Source organism: Paralichthys olivaceus, chromosome 18, assembly GCF_024713975.1.
Source record: "Paralichthys olivaceus isolate ysfri-2021 chromosome 18, ASM2471397v2, whole genome shotgun sequence".
NCBI lineage: Eukaryota > Metazoa > Chordata > Actinopteri > Pleuronectiformes > Paralichthyidae > Paralichthys > Paralichthys olivaceus.
This window is the reverse complement of record NC_091110.1, coordinates 3449089-3471026: the sequence shown is the minus strand read 5'-3', so window position 1 is coordinate 3471026 and position 21938 is coordinate 3449089. Positions and strand designations below refer to the sequence as shown.

General features: G+C 41.1%; 1 protein-coding gene across 1 annotated transcript in view; it reads left to right on the top strand.

Annotated features, from left to right (window-relative positions):
- Positions 1–21938, top strand: part of ttc28 (tetratricopeptide repeat domain 28) — a 126656-nt gene that overhangs the window by 75114 nt on the left and 29604 nt on the right. Inside the window, exons 4-8 of the mRNA XM_020082539.2 lie at positions 1197–1469; positions 1556–1686; positions 12374–12595; positions 14475–14663; positions 14800–14896. Of these exons, the coding sequence (XP_019938098.2) occupies positions 1197–1469; positions 1556–1686; positions 12374–12595; positions 14475–14663; positions 14800–14896 (912 nt within the window). The remainder of the gene's footprint in view (positions 1–1196; positions 1470–1555; positions 1687–12373; positions 12596–14474; positions 14664–14799; positions 14897–21938) is intronic.

The window sequence follows — 21938 nt, the reverse complement described above, 5'->3', positions numbered from 1 at the left end:
CTAGCACAAAGGTTTCAGCTGTGTCCCCTTTTCCTATAAGTCAAAGCCTTGGTGTATTCCTGTAGTAAATAAGGACAAATGTAATTTGCTTAATTTAGTCCTAAAAGAAGTTTCCAGGAACACTGGAGCCCTACATCGAACCAAACATAACCTCACAACAAGAAACACATGATACTGAACCAAACCAATTCTTTTATTACCCATTATCTATAGGGGATTACCAACAATTGTGTCATTGGAGTCTCCAGATGATCACAGAATTTAAGTGGTTTAACACGAGAGGTTTCTTTTGTGGGTTCCCTTTGCACAAAGCACACAACAGAGCTGTCTGTTTAGTTATTTTATTTATTGCTCGTAAGGACTAGCAAACCTAGCACGCAACTGCAGCCCACAGCCTCAGTGAAATGTCTCCAGGCGCCGCTCACTTTGCTATTCACACTCTGGTTTCGCTGCTCTCTTCTGAGAGCTTCACTGCCCCGACTCAGAGCTGATGATGTTCCGCAGCGGCATCAGTTTCCACAGCTTCACTTTCGCTAACAAACAAAATCCTTCATCTATTCCTGAGAAGAATATTATTTGAATCTTTAATGCATCATAACATGATCAGACGCAGTCCATTTTCAATCAAACAATCATATTTTACATGTAAAGCCCATTGTCACATATCACAATTACCCTCATATGGCATTTTGATACTTTTAGGATCAGACAAATGCTAGATGTGAATTTCTTGCATCGTCCAGAGGAACAATTTAAATCAGAAATTGGTAAATGTAGCATCTACATTAATACAGTAGTGCAATCAAAGACTTACGTACAATCAAAGACTTATGTGTGTGCTTTTCACTACAGTTGTATTTTTGACTACATTCAAATAATTTTAGTCCGTCATCAGTTCAAAAATATCTATAGGTTACTCAGTTCAGTCTTACACAGATCACCACAAATGTAAGGTAGACAAAACAACATAACTATATTCATTCCTAATTTACAGATTATAGTGACCATGAATTTAAAACTTTTCAAAAATGATCTTTTTGCCTTAAAGGAACAGTTCTGCAGTTTTAGGAGAATTATTTATTCGCCTTTATGCTGAGAATGAAATGAGATGGATGCCTCTCACTTCCTCGTGTCACATAAGAAACTAATCAGCTAGCAGTTGGTGAAATCAATTTTCATGTCATATGTCTTTTTAGACTCCCTTGAGCCCACCTACCAGCAGCTGCAGAAGATGAAGCTGGACAAGAGCCCGTTCGTGGTCGTGTCCGTCATCGGTCAGGAGCTGCTGACCCACGGTTTCCACGGGGCCTCTGTCGTGGTGCTGGAGGCGGGGCTGAAGATCGGCACGTGCTCCCTGAAGCTGCGTGGATCCGTCTTCTCGGCCCTGAGCTCTGCCTACTGGTCTTTAGGCAACGCCGAGAAGAGCATGGCGTTCATGCAGCAGGACCTGGAGGTGACCAAGACTTTAGGTATGGAAGAGGAATAGAGAGCGAAGAAACAGTGAAGAAATGAAGCAGGTGTGGTTCACGTCTAATGTTATTTCTCCGTCCCACAGGTGACCAGTCAGGTGAGTGCCGCGCCCATGGGAACCTTGGCTCTGCTCTCTTCTCCAGAGGCAGTTACAGAGAAGCACTGGCCAACCACAGAAACCAGCTGGTTCTGGCCATGAAGCTCAAGGACAGAGAAGTAAGTCTGCATGCAAATGCTTTTGTGAGGGAGGGGAAAAATAGAGTGTGTGCTGATGCATATTTATATGATAATTCACGTTGTATAGAACGATGCCCTCAACCTTTTCTTTCTTTTCTTCTGAAGTTACCAAATTAGATATAACAGCCTTGATTTTCATGCATCTTACACGTCCACAAGTCTTCTGATAACATTACCGGAATTAATAAGTATAATATAATGTAAATATCTGTATTATTATTATAGAATGGACGTTCACTCTGGAAGGTGGGCACATGTCTGGAGCTTTCTACCGGATCCCACCAGCTTATTAGGCAACAACAGCTTTTCAATTCCTCACATGCCTCCTTCATTGTTGCCTTCTTCAGACTCTCTTTCCAAGCAGTACAATATGACACGCCTAGTGATGTCATCGTGGTTTTTTCTTGGTTTTCGTTCCAATTTATTTTTGGTGAAAATACTGAATTGTTCAAAATCAGGTGCAAGAATGGAACTTGCTCTGTGTTGTTGGAAAAGAAGTAAAAGTGTTGCACAGGACTATAAAAACCAAAACTTACTCAATAAGTTGAAGCAGACCACATTTTGAAATGTAGTAAGTAACAAGACTAAACAAATGGATCTTGATCTGTTTTTTCAAGATGTTCACAGATGTCGAAGTTCATAGTTTAGAAGACACAAGCTCCAAAGGGTCTCCTTTAACTGTTGACCATATTTTATGCATTCCGTGTCCACTGAGAGTTGCGCACTGGTTCTGATCACATGTAAATGCCCACGGTTCCATTCATACTAAGATGAGGGTCTGGCATTGCATGTATGTGTATCCCAGTTTCCATTCCACTTACTGGAGCATGTGCAGTCAGCAAGTTTTGGGGGTCTATGTGAACTCTAACAGAGATGGATGGATAATTTACTTCATTCGGACCATGGTGGACTCCAGTGGACAGGCAGTCATGGAAACTATAAATTCGAAACCTTGTTCTAACATTGAATATGGACAACAGGATCAAATACATAGATCGTATTGAGTTACAGGAGGTTGTGACATCATGACTCAGTTGCATTAGCTGCTGTGAGTGATTATTGCCAACCAGTTGTAGCCCTGTCAGCCCAGTCAACACTTCACCAAGCATTACCAAATGTTTTACAGAAAGAAAGATGAGCCTTTAAGGTCCAGTTTGTAAGATTTAGGTGAAAGGGATCTATTGGCAGATATTTAATGTAGAACAATCCTCCTGATGTTTTCACTAGTTCATTTCATCTAAATTGTATGAATTGTTGTTTTCTTTGTCCCAGAAAAGACCCTTTATATTTAAATACTTTATATTTACATCGAGGAGACCCTCTCTACGGAGGCCGCCATGTTTTTTACATTAGTCCAGACTGGACCAACTAAACTCCTTTTGAGTTTTTATGACAGTTAAAGGTTTCCACAGGTTCTTTTTCATGTTTAGAAGGAGAGGGTGAGGTGAGGGGTGTTCAGCTGCAACATGCAACTTCAACACTAGATATCACACAATTCTACACACTTCACCTTTAAGACAGTCTGTCCTTTGTCTGGTCCTCCTGGGAGCGATGGTGACGCCTGTTTGTGATGATGTGTTTGTGTCATTTAATGAACAAGATGAATGCACAGAGCAAACAGTCTGTATATAAATACACCTTGTGCACTGTTGGTGTCGTCTTCCCTGTCTTGCTGAGCAGTTATACACAGTGTATGATATGACACTGTCAGTAGTTGAAATTGTCGATTTCTCGCCAACATAGTCATCACAAAGTAAACAAGACTAACTTCAGATTTGCTCCCGACACTTTGCTTGTTTGGTTCGTCTCACTCTTCTTCTCTGCCTGCTCTCTCACTCTCTCGCTCTCTCATGCTTCCTTGAGAGCAGTTTTTCTTCGCCTCGAGCCACAGGCAGAACTCACTTGCTTTCTTCTGAAACTCTTTGGACAGTTGTGAAAACCAATGTTAATCAGATCTGCTGTTACACATTAGACTCTTTATGTGTCAATGCACAAAGTAAACCTGCCAGGTTGTTGGTGTGTGTTCACTTCTCACCTACTGCTGCCATATATGTGTGAATGTGTTTATCGTCTGTGTGTATACAGTATAATATCGTACGTATGTGTGTGTGGTGTGTGTGTGTGTGTGCGGCTTTCTTAACTTTGCCAACTTGCGATGCAGTGTGAATATACAAAATTGTGCCATGGCAGATTCATTTATGTCTGTCTGGATTTAATATTTTATTTAATCTCTTGATTCCGTGCCTGTGGCGTTAGTGGAATATTTTATTGTGTCTTCAATATTTTACAAGAAATATAAACAATCCCCCGTGTGTGTGTGTGTGTGTGTGTGTGTGTGTGTGTTAATCAAAATTGTCTCATGTTGATCCTCTCTTCTTTCTCTGCTGTTTTTATCTGTAAATATGGACATAGTTTAATATGTGCCAGAGTTTTAGTTTGTATATGCTGTAGATACAGATGTGAGTGAGGACGGAGTTGAAGAGTGTGAGTCTGTTGTCAGTGCCCCTGATTGGTGTTTGTGATGACTCATCCTCTGACTGGACCATGACAGTGTTCTGTTTGACTTCTGTCAGTTGTTATCTCAGTGCTGCTGCTTATGCTTCTCTCCTAGTTCCAATATGTATTCCAGTATCTCTTTGTTCCTCAGGACTGAAATCAGTCATTTACATTTAGGTTGGTACAGTTTTGTCTTTATTTAGATTTTACTTGTTCTTTGTTGTTACTTCCTGTATTGGCTGTGGTCTTTGATTGTTAATTGAAGTTATAATATTTTGCGTGCCGATCGTATATTTTCCTTATTTGTTGTCAGGTTTGAGACAAACTTGTGGTTACAACTAACATTAGTATAAAAGTGACCATGACACACTTTTGGAGTTTCAAGGGTAAACAGCGTCATTACCTCAGTTGTATGGGATTTGGCTGCAATGCTGTTTACCCCTGAAACTCCAAAAGTGTTTTGTGGACTCAACCACTTCACCCACCCCTCCATCGGCATAGTGGTGAGGAGATAACAAGTGATTTTTTGGTGAACTATCCCTTTAAGGCCCCACCGGACACACACACACTCAAACACACATGCAGTCATTTGATAGCGTGTGATTACATCCTGTATCTACAGAGGTCGATTGAAAATCTGTCAGTAAGACGAATGTGTGTTTGAGCAAGTTCATTTTAATGAAAGCAGTGGAACAGGAGTACAGTGTGTCTGCAGGCATCTTTGTGTTTGTCTGTTTTGACACATTGGTAAGTCTCCAACCAGCTCCCATTCGTATAGCGTTAATTTAGCACGCACAAACACACCCACATAGACACACACAATTCTAGTCTTCTCAGGATCGAAACCAGACATGAGGGTTTCTCTCTCAGAGCAGGGATTGTCTGTTTATTGTGCGTTGGGAGCAGTAAAGACAGTGGATCGGTGTGTGCTGCTGACAGACAATTATTGAACCTCTCCTCCACAGGTGCAAAGCCGAAGGCGACTAAAACATGGTCATCAACAGAAATCCATATCTCCCACTGTGTGTTTGCCTTGCTGCGGTGCCTGCATTTGTTTGTGCCACGTGCAGGCGTTTCCAGACAAAGACACCGCCTGCAGAGAGCTGATATTTAATCTACAGTGGTGGGGCTAAAACTATTAGTCGGCTGACATAAAAATAATAAAAAATTTGGAATATTTTTCACAATTTTTCACATTTAATTTATTAAAGTTCATTGATTTACCAAAAATATAACAAAACAGATAAGATTGCTTGTTTCATTCAGTAACATTCACCCTGCTGCTGATCAGCTTAGCCAGAACCAGGGGGGACCTCAAGAAAATCCATCTATCAGCCAATTTAAAGCTTAATTAACTGAACGTATAAAAGTATTAGCATCAAAAATGTACCTTTGTATGTATGCATTATAGATAATTCAGGTCCATTTCTGAATAAGATGTTCCTATCATTGGGTTATGGTTGTGTTTTAATGTGTACATCACTGATAAGGTGATCTGATTTGAATTACTTTAATTATATGACAAGGAGGTTATATTTTCATGCGCTGTTTGTCTGGGGCAGAATTACACAAAAAGCAATTTACTGAAACAATTTTCCTGTAACTTGGTGTCAGGGTGGGATATAAACCAAGTCAGAACCCATTCAAGGATCCTTTTCTTTACAATTGTGAGCAGTTTGACATTTTCACTTTCACAAAATCTATCTATCTATCTATCTATAGTTTGTGCTATTTGGTGCACATGATTGAATTCGAAGGGATTGCTTCCTCACCTCAGTCTGTTCTTTCTCTCTCAGGCTACGTTCACACTCATATGTTTTAGTTCTAACCCTCTGAAAACAAATCTCACAGCAGCCCCTAATTGGCCACAGGAGATTGTTGTTTGCATGATCCTGTTCAAATTGATCTAAAATTAAAACCTCGTTTAACATGTATTCTTTTTGCAGTTGTAGTTCCTTCTGTAACCAAGCAACTGCAAAGTAGACAATCAGTTTCCTGTTTACACCACGACAAGTGTACGTAAATGCTCATGGAGATGACTTCTGACTTGGAGTGTTTTCAATTTCAAAGATTGTTTTAAAATTAAAAAACGGATTAGTGTGGAGCCTGTGTTCCTGCCTGTTCTCACCTGTGCATCATATCTGACACAGACTTGTGCTCACTCAGTCAGAACAACATGAACCAACAGCACTCAGCTTTTTTCTGATGTAGCTGGAGAACTTGTTTCTTTTTTAACCAAATACTGACGGTGAAAAACCTGTATGTGGGATGTGATTGAGCATCGCTTTTCCAAACCTTGTGCATCTTTGCTGGTTAGCTTATCAACCACACCACTAATCTTTGTCTGTTTCAGTTCATCTCTTTTTCTTTTCTTGTTTTTCACTTTTTACCCGACACAGATTCGTCCAATGGTGATTTCATGCTTTCCTGTAACATTATAAACAAAGTAGTGTAATGGCAGGCTGCATTATAGGATTATAGGGATGTCAATCACTCCCTCTTTTCATATATGTAAAGAACGCAGACGAAAACAACACACATATTGTGTCTACCTGCTCCAGGTCCCAGACACAACATGATTGAATTTTGTGTGAGTTTTCTCATGCAGGAGAAACATTGTGTCCTTGAGGGAAATCAAACAGTTGACTGGCCGGCTGACTGTACACACAGAGGCCTCTTCGTCATTTATTAAATCTCCCTCTCCCGTCTAGAATCCTGCTCAGAGATGTGTCAACTGGATTTTATGTGTTTACACTCATCACTTTGCTGAGAAATGGGATTTCACAAAACGTGTGCTTTGTGCTCTTGTGCTCAAGTGCACGCACAGCCCAAGCACACATGAACAGGTATGAAAAGACTAGAGTGAAGTGTCTGGATGTAAATCAAGGAATTGTTAACTCCACCAAAGGTCACTTTGGCTGTTTTCAGTGACAGTTTCTGGCGCTCATTAAGGCTCTTAAAGGAATGTGGTCTTGGTATTATCTATCATTAATAGGCTACATTTGAACTGAAGGATTAGTTTTTCCTTACAAGCTCCACTATGCCTGCACCTAACGATTATTTTCATTTTTAATCAATCTGCAGAGGAGTTTATAGGTTGTTTTGTCTATAAAATGTCAGAAAACAGAGTTAAAATGCCTGTTTTTAATTTCCTGCTGCCCAAAGATGCAAAAAATATCAAGACTAATTTAACCGACATCCAACACCAAAAACTTTTCAGTTTACTGTCATTCATGAAGATCTTTTCATTTGATATGAGAGAACGTTTGGCATTTTTCTAGGAAAATTATTACACACAATGCAATAAAAGGCAACAAAGATTCAAGTCTGATAGCAAATCAACATGGATGTGAATAGCAGCATGGGACAAAGTGCAGTGGAAACAGGCTTTGTGAATAAATCATGACGTATTACGATCTAAGTGAGCGACGTCATGGAAACTTCCACTGATGAGATGAAAATGTCAGATGTGTTTAGACCATTGAGGAGACTGGAACCTTCCTCAGATTCATTTGAGAAACATCAGATTTCCATCATGTTTTCTGATCAAGATGTTTTGGCTTCACCTTTGGGTGCTTTCATCTCATCCATCTTTACATACTATGGTATAAACCTAAATCTTCAAAACAGCATCCAAAATCAAATATCCCACAAATGTACGAATACATCACATCTAGAAAAAGAAAGAAAATATGAATCCATATTCATTGATAATGGTAAATCCCCAAAAAAACACCAACAGTGAATTTATGTTTGTAGCATGGAAGCACAGAGCAAAAGCCATCTACAGAGTTAATGCTGAATTTGACCTGCCTGCCAGAGATGGTAAATCTTTATGGCTTTTTAGACGGTCACCCACGCAGGTAGGATTTCTTCCAGTGCTGCTGATTGTCAATTTGACTGTGACACAGAGAGAGTGAGGTGCTGTCCCCTGTTATTTTGGATGCCATTCTGGCCAGTACTTACTGCGTTGCGCTGACCACGTCTCTTCTCTGACCTCCTGTTTTGCAGTTTCAACTCTAAGATATAACCTGCAGATCCCGCGATTAAGAAATCTGCATTATATGTAAGATTGCGCACCTTTACATGCACAAGTTCTGTTTGTGCACACGCAGCACTCTCTCTCATAGAGGATGGAGGTGGCTGAGATGGGATGGCAGAACTGGCAGGTCATTAAGGGGGGCAGTTTTTTTTGGTCATTTTTGTTTTAAGGGGATGGCATCTCCTCTCTTCCCCCTACACATGGCCTGCCTGGTATCATCATCTTCTTTGTTTGTTTGTCTTCTCTCTGAGGTCTGAAAATTGAGGGCTGACTCTAGTTTCAGTCTAGCAGCACACTCTGACTCCCGGTGAGAAAGACACAGAGAGCGAGTGCATGTGGGACACACTGTAAATTAGAAAAGAACATGCTAATCACTCCTCTTTAATAATTCATAGCTCCTTGTCGTCCTCGCTCTCACGGTCTTTAAGACTGCAAACATTTCATTATAGTCTCTGGCTTATACTTTTTCTCTGTCTGTCCCTCATTGTTTGCTTTGAAAGGTCAAATTCAAAATGATTCATTTGAGTGTGCGTGTATGTGCGTGCACAAGAGCATGAGTCACAGTTTGAGTACTGTTAGAGTTCTGAAGCCCTCTAACTTAATTATTGTCACTGTGACTGCATCGAGGAGATAATTCTTACAGTCGGAGTGTATAGACTAGCACAGGTCAGGGTTTATTGATAATTACATCGGGCTGTGTGTTCACAGATATACAGTAAGCTGTGTTCTACAGATCAGCCTCATTATCGCCGGGGCCATGTTTCCTGTGAAGGAAACAACTCTGTATGCACAGGCTGTGGAACGTGTTGGGTTTTTTTCTGAACCCCTGCCAGCACAATGACTGGAGGAGGACGCCTTTCTTCATGTTTTCAATCTGTTGTTTATGGAAAATATTTATTTAATAAATTCATTAACAATAAAATTAGAGAAATGTGCTCCACCCATAAGTACTGAGGAGGCAAGACTGGGATTTTAGTGGCTGCAGTGAGGAACAGTGTTGCTTAGACTGAAATGATAATGTAACGCTTGCTAACGTTATCTAATATTATCTATCTAATGGCATTAGTTTTTCAGGACGGTATTGTAGTAGAGGGTTTAGCACTTTCGCCTTGCAGGAAGAAGGTTCCCGGTTTGAATCCTGGCTTGGCTGTATGGAGTTTGCATGTTCTCCCCATGTCTGCGTGGGTTTCCTCCAGGTACTCCGGCTTCCTCCCACAGTTTTAAGACATGCAGATTGAGGTTTGGTTAATTGGAAACTGTTGGTGTAAATGTCAGCCTGAATGGTTGTAGTCCCCACGTTACATTGGCAACCTGTCCATGGTGTATACCGTCTTTTGCCCAATGCCCCCCCTTTCAACCCTCAAAACAACGATAACAGATAGATGGGTTAGTTTTGTATTGAAGTCAGAGGATCAACAAAGTTATTCTATTCCTCCTATGAAGAGCATGAATGTCTAAAAATCCATGGTAATCCACCCAGTGTTGTTCAAAACCAAAAATGTCAAGGTATCTTTATCATTAGTTTGTAAAATGGAGTTTATGTATGTGGCACTTTTCCTGTCATATCACTCAAACCACTTAACAGTAGATGTCATATACTCATGCTTTTTGCTATCACATTCTGTCGGCACAGTTATCTGGGGCAATTCGCAGTTCAGCGTCCTGCCGAAGGACACTTCTGAATGCAGATTGGAGGTGCCACGGATCAAACCGTTGACCCTCTGGCTAGTGGTCAACCCTCTCTACCTCTTGAGCCAATTTGGATGCATTTTCTGGGTACCATGAATATCAGTGTCATTTCTTTACCAAGCCATCGGATAGGTGCTGAGATATCTCACAGAACACAGGACGACTTACAGTATAGAACTTAAACATAAATCTACCTAAAGGTTCAGTGTGTGGAATGTAGTTACATCTAGTGGTGAGGTTGCATGTTGCAGCTGAACACCCCTCACCTCACCCTCCCCTTCCAAACACGAAACAGAACCTGTGGTAGCTTCAGTTGTCATAAAAACTCTAAATGTGTTCAGTTTGTCCAGTCTGGACTACTGTAAAAAACATTGTGACCTCCGAGGACCTACTGATGAAAATATAATGTATTAGAATATAAAGAATTAATTTTAGAGTAAAGAAAGCACAAATTCATACAATTTAGATGACTCACACTAGTGAAAACATCACAAGGATTATTTTATATTCAGTGTCTGCCAATAGATCCCTTTCACTTAAATCTTACACACTTGACCTTTGAAAACATTTATTAGATTACAGACATTTGTCATATTCAGCAAATCAAGTATTTGCCAAAACCTATTTAACTGAAGCAGAGCTGCATAGAATAATCAATTAACAAGGCAGAAATTGTTCAGCAACTGTTCAGAGAACTGGTGAAATAGTTTTAGTTTCGAGCACAACATATCAAATATTTGCAGACTCTAGACCCTCAGATGTCGGGAGCTGGACTCTCCTTTAACTTATATGAACTCAGTATCTTTGGGCTTCGAGCTGTTGATTAAATAAAACAAGCTCATGATACAGATCATCGAGGGCTGTGTGAAACTTTAACAGGCTGATATCTTCGTATAGATGATCTACAAATCTTCATTGGTTGCAGCCCAAGACTGAAGAAGATTTTGTTGCACAATTACAAAATGATATAGTGTGAGACTAAATACGACCTGTTGGACTTAAGTTATGAGGGAAATGTAGTCGTTTTTATCCATGCAGTGTGTATTTGTATGTGTGTTAAGTGATAAATGAGAGATACAGACTGTGGGGGTCTCGCTGTCATTTTGCTGGTTAATTTGAAACAGACCTCACGTTTTAAAATCAGACTTCACGAATATTTCCCAGGACTCCTCCGATCGATACCAGTAACCTTAGGATTAGTCAGAAAATGAGTAGGCAGCTTTCCAATGACTGCAGCTGCTTATTTCCATCTCACTCACCTTCTACTCAGAGCAGCAGACAAGAGTGTGCACAAGCAGGAACTGAGACAATCTGTATGTTTTGGTGTGTGGGTGTGAGTTCGTGGCTTTGTTTTCATGCACACGTGAAAACAACAACTGAGTGAATGTTACCTTAGACACTCATCAGGATCTGCACGGGATTAAGGCAGAAGGAGGCCTGTGATTAGCAGGAGAAGTATTGCTGGAGATCCGTAGGCAGCTGAAAGTGCAACTAAAGTGACGTCTGTGCAAACTCAAACCGAGTAATAATAGAGCCGAGGGCCCGATGCAGAGCAGCTGTGGTGGAGGCAGAGGGTGAGACTCACAGCAGGGCTAAATAGGATGTGAAAGATTAGCTTTCACCCCCGTAGCCTCCAATATGTGTGTGTGTCTTCCAAGGCTGCAATTTCCATCAAGGATAAAGCAATGTCCCCCTCCCTTTTTAAAATGTTTGTCCCCACTTCTTTTTCATTTACTGTCTGAAAATCTCTGTCCTATTACTGTCCAGCTCCTTTCATCAAAATAAGAAGAGCTCCAAATGATGATATGCTCATCAAGGACACAGTCGATTGTTAAAGCAGCTATAAGCGATGTTCTTAAGATAATAATGATGAGATGACGCTGTGAAACAATGTGAAAGGCTCATACTGATGAACCTACAGAGAACTGTTGTCTCTCCATGTCTGTATGGAGCATTGAGTTGCAGCTCATTGTCCATCTGCCCGGACCGTTTTCTTTCTTTATTTCTTCTCATTCAAGCTCTTATGGTGTTGATGTTGCTTTGTGAAAAAAACTGCAAACAGCAGACAGACAGTTATAGACCAGCTGCTGAACATAGTGGAGCATTTAGCATTTGAGCTGAAACAGTGTATATTCCATTTAGATTCATCAGGTGAAGTGATATCTGCTGGACTTATAAACACTTTTTCTATTAAAAGGAGATGATGTGTCAATGTTGTGTGGCCAAAAGAAATAAAGTATTTTTGAAGGAGACCTAAAATCCATGTTGAATGTTACTGTTTACAACAATTTTGTGAGCTCTTTTTTGTTAGCACCTTATTAAATATAGTGTCTTTACTGTAAGCACATGCAAGGTTATGTGCATTTCTTTTTGAAGGTGCTAACTAGTGTGTGTGTTTGTGTGTGTTTTTGTGTGTGTGTTTTTGTGTGTGTGTTTCAGGCTGCGTCTGACGCTCTCAGCAGTCTGGGCCATGTGTACACAGCTATCGGCGACTACCCCAACGCACTGGCGAGCCATAAACAGTGTGTGCTGTTGGCGCGACAGACCCAGTGTCAGCTCTCTGAGGCTCGCCAGCTTGGCAACATGGGCGCCGTGTACACAGCACTGGGAGACTTCACCAACGCCGTTCAGTGTCATGAACAACACATGGACATCGCAAAGGTACAGAACAGAATGCAGGAAACATTGCCCTTCCTTTTGTTTGACTCCAATTGTGACAATGAGATCAAGCTTAAACAAACAAGCGCTGTGATTTTGTATGTTTTGTTGCTGTCAACAAATCCCATAAAAAAAGAAACCAAAACCACCAATGAATTGGTTCTGAGTCTGATGAATGTTCCTCTGAGCCATAGAGCTCCATTGTTTTTCCAAAGACAAACCAGTGAGACACTCTGTTCATTCCCACGAACACACACACACACACATTACACTTTGTGTAACTCAATCCCACATACACACTTCAGCTGCTGGAAAAAACGAATGTTGCATTACCCCCGTTTGACAGAAGTTTACTAAAATAATTAATGCTTTTGAAAAAAAACATTTCAAGACTTGTATCCTCAGCAGGAGCCAATTGCCTTTATTCTGCACATGTAGTGCGCAACAATTTCATCTGTTCATTGATTAGCTTTCTACATATGTCTGATATTTCTTCATAAAGATCTCTGCGTCATTTCTTGAGAAACTGAAAAAACAAACAGTAAAACATTTCACAATGTTATACAATAAAAATCCAGAATCCACTCCAAGAGTTGATGGGTTCTTCCTTGGTCCCACCCTTCCCTCAAGTTTCAGTAAAATTGGCTCAGTCATTTTTGTGTACTCCTACAAACAGACATTAGAAAAAGCACTGAAAACATAACCTCCTTGTCTAAGGTAATTATACCTATACTTCACATGAGGGTAACACAATAATAGGAAGTAAGACAGATTCCACCATACTTTTATATATTTATAAAAACAAGGCTGTCAGTGTGTTTCTGTGACTTGTTTATTTTCTTGCAAAGCAGACAGGCCCTATTTTATGACGTTTTACAGCTCTCATGTGAAATGAATGCTGTTTCACAAACAGGCTAAAAAATGGCACACATTCCTATAAAGCCATTAGCTACAGAGCATCTAGTATAATTTTGTATTATTATGGAGAGAAGCGCAATTTGTATTTGAAGACAGTGATGAATTCAAACCAAGAGGGCTGCTTCTTTTACAGCAGCAGTGAGATACCTGAATGGTTCGGCCGGGACTTTTTCTAATGCTGTTGTGTGTGTGTATTTCAGCACATCTGTCACTTGATGAATGGAGTCTTTTATAACAAAGTTATTGCACATTTCCCAAAGAATAGAATGTGCATTCAGGATACTGGATGTTCAGCCTGTAAATATCTGAGGTGTCACAATGAAGCTCCTCATGCAAATGTTGCATAAGCAAACATAACAAGAGACAATAATCTGTGCACATTTCGCTCAATGGTATTTGTTTTTTGGATGAAGTGTAATATGGCAGGCTGGCCAGCAGCACTGCAGCCAACCTCATCTCAATAAGTAGCTTTCTCTCCGAACATACAAATTGACCATCTGTTGACAGTTAGGTTTGTACCAGAATAAAGGTTCCCTCAAGTGAAATCTATATATTATACAAAGTTTGTAACATAGTTTTTAATTTGACAGTTTATGATGTTGGCATCTGTTTGATGTTTGGGCTCCATCTCTTTCTTCCTTAAAATAAAATAAGTTTCCTTCTCTGTGATAAGTTACTCTGTCATTTGAGGGATAATAGATATGTTTTCAAATTTGGTTTTGTTGTCTGTGATTAAGTTCAAACTTAATTTCTTCATCCATTCTGTAGTTAATGCATCAGTGGTTTTAAACCTAGTCCTCAATGGTTTATTGGAAGTCATGTATGATGGAAGTATACTGGAGCCGCTTCTAAGGGCATGAGTCTTAGACCTGGTTCACACAGTCAGGAATGGAAATTGTAAAATATATACTGTCAATGGAACTTGCACTGCAGGCCATGATATAGCAATAAATGTCTTTGGCAGACTTTGGAGAACCGTCGGGAGGAAGCACGGGCGTACAGCAACCTGGGCAGTGCCTACCACTCTCAACGAGACTTTGACAAGGCCATATCATACCACACAAGAGTGCTGGAGCTGGCACAAGAGCAGGCCGACAGAGCCATCGAGATGAGGGCATATGCTGGTCTGGGGCACGCTGCCCGGTGCATGCAGGTTGGTATAAATCCATTTAAAGACCTGATTTAGTGTATAACTAAATCACATGGAGGTTACTGCTCTGCAGTCTGTTCAGCTGTTGATGCTGTGATAAATAAACATGATATATTCTAATCCATCCTGTGATCATCAGGACCTGGAGCGGGCGCTGCAGCACCACCAGCATCAGCTAGAAATTGCCAAGGAGCTGCAGGACAGAGCGGCACAGGGCAGAGCATCTTCCAATCTGGGTAAGTCAAATTTGTGTGTGTGTGTGTGTGTGTGTGTGAGCCCCGCTTAAATGAAAAAAATGTAGATTTTTAATAAATGTTGTATTATAACCAGCAGTTATGTATTTCATCAAACAACAGTCATATAATTTAGTTGACTGCTCCAGAAATGTCTCTTTAATCAATTTACATTTGTTGAGAGTGGTAGATGCTTTTTGATGTACTGGCATCTCACATGGCGAGGTTACAGATGGGATATACAGATCAATCTACTTGACATTGGAAAGGGTTGCTGAAACAGACTACAGGCTTTTACATAACAGAGGTGTGACGGATAAATGGCAAAAGAATGTGCGGAATACAAATCTGAAATGTTTCCCATCAAAACTCATTCTGTCAGCATGCAAATTCGTGTCAGGTTGGAATAGCTTTGCATCAGCTCATTCGTCAGAAGGGATGATGGATTCAACATCGTCCTGTTCTTGTTCTCCTCACTTCACAAAAGAGGGGATTTAGGTTACATCCCATCTTACAAGTCAGAAAAGGAGAGTTTCACTTCCTCATATAGGATCTGAGGCTCTATCACGGCTCTGGTGGTAGCAAACCTCATAATTCAGGATGTCTGCAGGACAGCTGAAGTCCTACTGTGGATACTACAACCTCATCTGAGAGGGCAGACCATTCCAGGATCATCAGTTTTGTTCTGCCCATCAGAGTCTGCCGCTGTGAGTTGAAGTTGGTTTAAAGCTTGTTTTTACGGTCTGGACTCCACAGGAAACATTAGTTATGTTTCTCCACTTTGGCTCTTTTCTGAATAGGTTGACAGCTGTTTTGATGTGACAAGCCTGCAGACCTAAAGAGCCCAGTCACTAATATTTCTCTCATCTGCCGGTTTGAAGCCTGACTCTTTCAAAGCCCCCTCGTGTGTCATTTCAAATATAGATTGTGCAGCAAACCTTGCAGTGAAGGAAAGAAGCTGTCTGCCACAGAGCGAGAGGGATGGTATTATAAACAGGCCGTAGCTACAGGTAATGAGGAATCTGGGACCAGGTTCTGCGTCTTTTAGTTGTTTGTCAACCACCTCGATTTTAAAGGGAAGAAGGAAATAATGATAAGCAGAAGACGATAGGGAGAAGAGCATGGCAGCATAACAATAATCAAGATGAACTGTCACCCTTGAGGATATACGTACTGTGTAGATGACAACAAATAGGAGTGCGGTAGATTGCTTCTTCTATGCATTATGTTAAAGAGCGCCACAGAAACAACAGAAGAAGGTCTATGCATCTTCTTTATAAAAGAAGAAAGGATTTGAATGTCTGCAGCACACATGCTTGTACGTGCTGCTTCACAGTCAGTTCAATCCATGATCTGAACCAACAGTATACTGTATTGTTTGAATCTTTCAATAAAAATGCAATTAATTATGACTGAAATAACAACAAACACAGTCACTATGATTAAAATACACCACGAGAAACCACAAAACTACCTGTGAGTGCACCTCGAGTGTCTTTTGACAATATGTCAACTTGCTAGTTGAGAAAGAAAAAGTTGCGGGCGAAACAAGTCATTCTGCAGCACAAAGTTTGCCAGTATTCAATAAAATGTTGATGTATCCATTTTCAGCATCAGTTTTCACACCAACATGTCGTATTTGTCAAGGGAAGTTGTTGCTGGTAACTTTTCTTTGCCGTGGGTATATCGCATCATTCAAATTCAAATTCAAAACAGCTTTATTTGTCCCCAGAGGGAAATTCTAAGGCACATAGAGCATGTCAAAATACAAGTAAAAATTAGAAAGAAAACAACGATGACATCAGTGTAATATCCACGGACAGTTAAAAATCATTGCAGTATACACAAATTATAAAAAGAGACTGCACGTCACCACGTATCCAAAAACCCTTTAAATGAATCAAGCAGCAAAATAGTAGCATGATATGTTTTTAGATCATTTGTAGTTAATACACTTTCTTGACAGTACATCCTATGTGGTGACTATTGTGCATGTTAACATCATGAAGACAAATTATAAATTGTGGAACCTTATTCCACACATTTTCCAGTAAAAAATAATCATCCATTATTTTAAAAATGAGCAGCCAGTCTACATGTGGTTTGTGGACTTGGAGAAGGCATATGACCATGTGCCCCAGGGACTTGGTCGGTTGCTATGGGGCATCTGGTCCATGTATTACAAAGGTTAGAGGTGTGTATGTATCCTCAGCACAAAGTAAAATGCATTTCTGGTGGGTGTTCGCCACGGTTGCCCCCTGTCATGATCCTGTTTGTGATATTTATGGACAGGATTTGAAGGCACAGCCGTGGCGATGAGGGTTTTTGGTTGGGTAAGATCGGGATTGCTCCGCTGCTTTCTGCAGATGATGTGGTTCTTTTGGCTTCATCAGACCGTGGCCCAGTGTGCACTGGGGTGGTTTGCAGCCAAGTGTAAAACAACCAGGTTGATAGTCAGCACCTCCAAGTCTGAGGTCATGGTTCTTTGCTGGAAAGAGGTGGATTGTGTTCTCTGGGTTGGAGCTGAGTTGCTGCCCTTAGTGAACAAGTTTAAGTATATAGGGGGCTTGTTCATGAGTGAGGGGAAGATGGAGTGGGAGATGGGCTAGTGAATCAGCTTGGAGTCAGCCGGACTGTTGTGGTGAAAAAGGGGCTGAGGTGAAAGGAAAAGCTTTTGATTTACCAGTCGATCTTCGTTCCAACCCTCTCCTATGGTCAGGAACCTTGGGCAGTGACCGAATAAATGAGACTGCAGATATAAGTTTTCTCCATAGGATGGCTTGGCTTAGACCTAGAGAAAGGACATCTAGAGAACCACTGACCCTCTGCATCAAAAGGGGCCAGTTGATGCGGTTCAGGCATCTAATCAGGATTCCTCCTGGAAGCCCTCCATTGGAGGGTTTCTGGGCATGCCCACCCGGGAGGAAACCTCTGGATTGACCAAGAACTCACTTGAGGGATTATATTTATATTCAATCTGGCCTTGGAACGTCTAGGGATCCCCCAGGAAGAGCTGGAAAGTGTTGCTGGGGAGGGGGATGGAACACCCTGTCAGCCTGCTGCCACCTCAAGATGACTTGGTTAAGTGTAAGAAAGTGGACGGGTGGGTGGATGGGTGGATGGATGAATGGATGGATTGATGGAACAGCCTATTCTGTTGTAGTCTCTTCGATTCTATTGACAAGGGACTGGAACTGAAAATCAGTCAAAGATACATGCAAGATAGCCTATACCCATTAAATCTGGGCAAAGGCTACAACATTATTTATCAAAAGGTGTGAGATCCTCTGTCAATGTCAATCTTCAAGTCTTAAAAAGTAATTAGCTTCCAAAAAAAAAAAAAAAGGCCTTAGAAATTATTAAAACTTCTTGTAGAGTTTCGATCAACCTGCTGCTGCGTTAGTGATCATTGTCATGCAACATTAAAGGTTCCAGTTTTGCAAAAGCTTTTTACGCTCACTTGTTCAGGTCCAGATTCTGGACATTGCTGAAAAAATATAATGTAATATAAATTATTTCAGGCCACGGAATCAATCATACTTCAATACTTTGGACATAATTAACTCTGCCAAGGAGGTTATGTTTTCATGGATTTAAAATAAAAAAAGTGTGTTCAATTTGTTGAAAATCTAAATCTAGCAAATTGTGCTTTTATAAGGAGACAGTTGGGCCTTGGCGGATGTATACAGGAATGCCATTCTAGTTCAAAGTGTTATTTAAAATGGTCTTAAAAATGTAACCACACTTGGAAATTAAATATGATGCAGGGCCAGTGAGGCGTAGTTAGATTATCATGGGTGGCACAATAACTTAAGTCATCACACGGATGATTTGTGTTAGATTCTAAATGTTTATAAATGAAGGAATTGGTTCTCCACGAGAATAACACTTGCTAATATAGAAGTTAGTGCTGATCTGTATTTTATTGTGAATTTCTGTCGCATGTGAGTGATCACACGCTCAGTCCGTAACCCGAACATGTTGGAAACCAGCATGGTTGACGTGCTGCAGCCTTTAACATCACAAGAGTTGACACTGACCCTCTCTGTCACTGTCGCCATTGGCAGCTCAATAGACTGACTGTGTTGTTGTCCTGGGCCTGGCCACTGACGACTTCTCATTAACCAAAACTTGGGAGCAGGAGTGTACAGCTCGTGTGATGGTCTCCCGTCCCCTCATCTGCCGTTTGAAGCCCTGTATCACATGACTGACACAGTGCTTCACTGGCCAATCAACGCTCATGTTTTATTAATGCTGCTGCCGGTTTTGGTTTCTGCGGCCACAGGGATATGTGAGAGCCAGTGAACCTGACTCCACCACCGAGTGGACACCTCGCCGCTCTTTGTGCGTGCATGTGTGTGTGAGTGTACTGCATTACACCTGCAACATGTGCCCCGCCTCAGTCTGTCTGTGGCATGAGCTCGCCGGTGGAGGACGCACGGCAGCCTTAGCTTGCTCTGTCTCTACGTCCCTCTCCGTGTATGTCACTAAAGAGCCCTTCTGAAATACACTTGTCCTGTGTTCAGTCACCAAAAAGTCGTAGAACTTTCTGTCAGAAACGAGAAAAGGCCAAACTCACACAGCGTCTGATGTGTGACTAATAGGCTGCTGCTGAAGTTGCTGACTCTCCTGACAGACGAGCCACAGTCTGTGGTTCAGATCAATGATTCACATCATCATTAATGGATGATTACGTTTCTCTGAATGCTGACTTGACAACTATTTCCCCTGTCCTCTATTTTTTCCTTCTCTCCTTTCTTATCTCTTTTCTCCTCCTTTTATTTCATCTGCACATTTCTCTCATCTTTACTTGTCACCTTTACCTCTCCTCCCCCCTCGATCCCTTCCTCGCTTAATCCTCTCTTGTATCCTCGGCTCTTCCTTTCCTTTCCCTCCTTTTTCTTCTCCCTTTCCACTTTTCATCTCTTTACTTTTCAAACATGTCCCCTCCTCTCTCTTTTCTTTTTTCCCTCTATTCTTTCGTCCTCTCCTCTCCTCTTTCATTCCTCCTCCTCCATTTACCTCTACTCTCCTAAAATGTCCTTTCCTCTCTCCTCACTTGTTTAATCCTCTTCCACTTCTCCTCCTCTCCTTTTTTTTCCCTCTCCTGTCCTCCTCCCCTCTCTTTCCTTGTTTCCTTGTCTCCTCTCCTCCTCTCATATGCACCATTGTTTCCTCCACTCAGACTGTAGCAAACTTCACATATAATTAAAAAGCTTTCACAGCACAGATCAGCTCTGCAGGTCCAGAAATATCTCATGGAGAATGTTGTCTAGTGTTGCCCAGTGAAACTCCAGTGATTTTTTATTCTATCATTTAAATCCTAATTATCTCTCTCCTCACACCAGCTTTCTGTATGATATAATGATAGCTTCATAGGTATTTTTCTTACCTCGCACTTAACTACTTATGTCTCAGGGACTTCTTGTTTTTCACAGTCCTTTTTTACTCAGAGCAACTCATCTAACCTAACGTTCATTAAAAGGCAGATCAGGGATTTGATTTCATGTCTGTGGACATTTCAGGCATTGATCCTCACACAGCTCAGTCATCTGTGTTTCAGATGCTGCTCCATCTATCCATGTGACTTTCAAACATCAGGATATACATTGCTTATATAGAGAGGCACTCAGAATGCACATATCAACAGTCCCCTCATGGAATGAAATTCACAAAATCTGAATTTTTATTTAGATCGAAGATATCATCCCCTTAGACAGACATATATTTTTTTCATCAAGATCCATGAATTATTCTTTAAGAAATCAATAAACAAGTTGAAAAATGCCTCATCTCACAATGTTAGAGAAAGTAAAATAAAATTCCCCAAATCCACCCCTGACTCGCATCAGCACCAAAGTTTAATCAGTTCTTCCCTGACCCATACAACATACTTCCACCATGTGGTATCCATGCAGCAGGTTTTGTGTAATTCTGCTAACTGACAAACAAAAACATAACCTCCTTGGTAATAACACCCACTTTACTTGTTTTATTTTTCATAATTTCATTATTTTTTATTTTTGCATTTGCCTTTATTGGAATGCTGATAGAATAGAAGCAGAAAGGAAACGAAAAAATTGACCCGAGGACCTTACAAGTTATTTGGTATGCGTCGTAACCACTTTCCCACTGTTTCACCCATGTTCTCCTCTGACTGAGGTGTTGAGCTTGTGTTTGCAGTGCTCACTACCTTTGGTGAAACCCCTGGTCCGTATGAGGTGAATCCAGAAGAACGAGCTGAAAGGAGCTTTAACGCTCCATCGAGCTAATGCAAACCACAGAGTCATTTCATCATCTGTGGTTTAGTCTTCCTCCACAACATTGTTATAAAGTCGACATATTGATACATGTAGGTTAAGATTTGACCAACGGGCCAACTCAGAGCTATATGTTTGAGACACACGATTCAGTTGACGGAGCATTTTCCAGCCCCCTGTTGAGCAAGGAGAGTGGAGATCACCACTCTCCTCCACTAATCCCTCTCTGCTGTTTCAGCTGAAAACCCTGTCATCAGATTTCAGCTAATTTTCCACACCTCTAATCCTCACAGCTCTGCTCTGCTCATACGGTGTCCCCTCCATGTCAGGGAATCCCACTGTCTTGCACCACATCCACAGATAGCTGCTCCCTTACGCCTCGGAGGAGTGGTGGATTTGCCTTAAGGGAGATTCTGTGTGTGTGTGTGTGTGTGTGTGTGTGTGTGTGTGTGTGCGTGCGTGCGTGTGTGTGTGTGTGCGTACACATGCTCACACCTGTGTTAACAGAGTTTAGGAGGAGGGGTGAAGCCATTCCAGCCAACTCTGCAGGCTTCTCTGTAATCCTCTTATTGCGAGACCCAGATGAACAAGGTCTACATTTCCTTATCAACCACCTCCTCCTCCACCTTCTGTAACCCTGACTCTTACATATTGTTGGAGACCGGCCCTCTGTGAGTCGGCATCTACTCATGTTTTAGTATTTTATGCCACTACACTCTTGCTGTTTACCTAATCAGTGTCTGAAGCAAAATATATAAACTGCATCAGAACAAAACGCCTGTCTC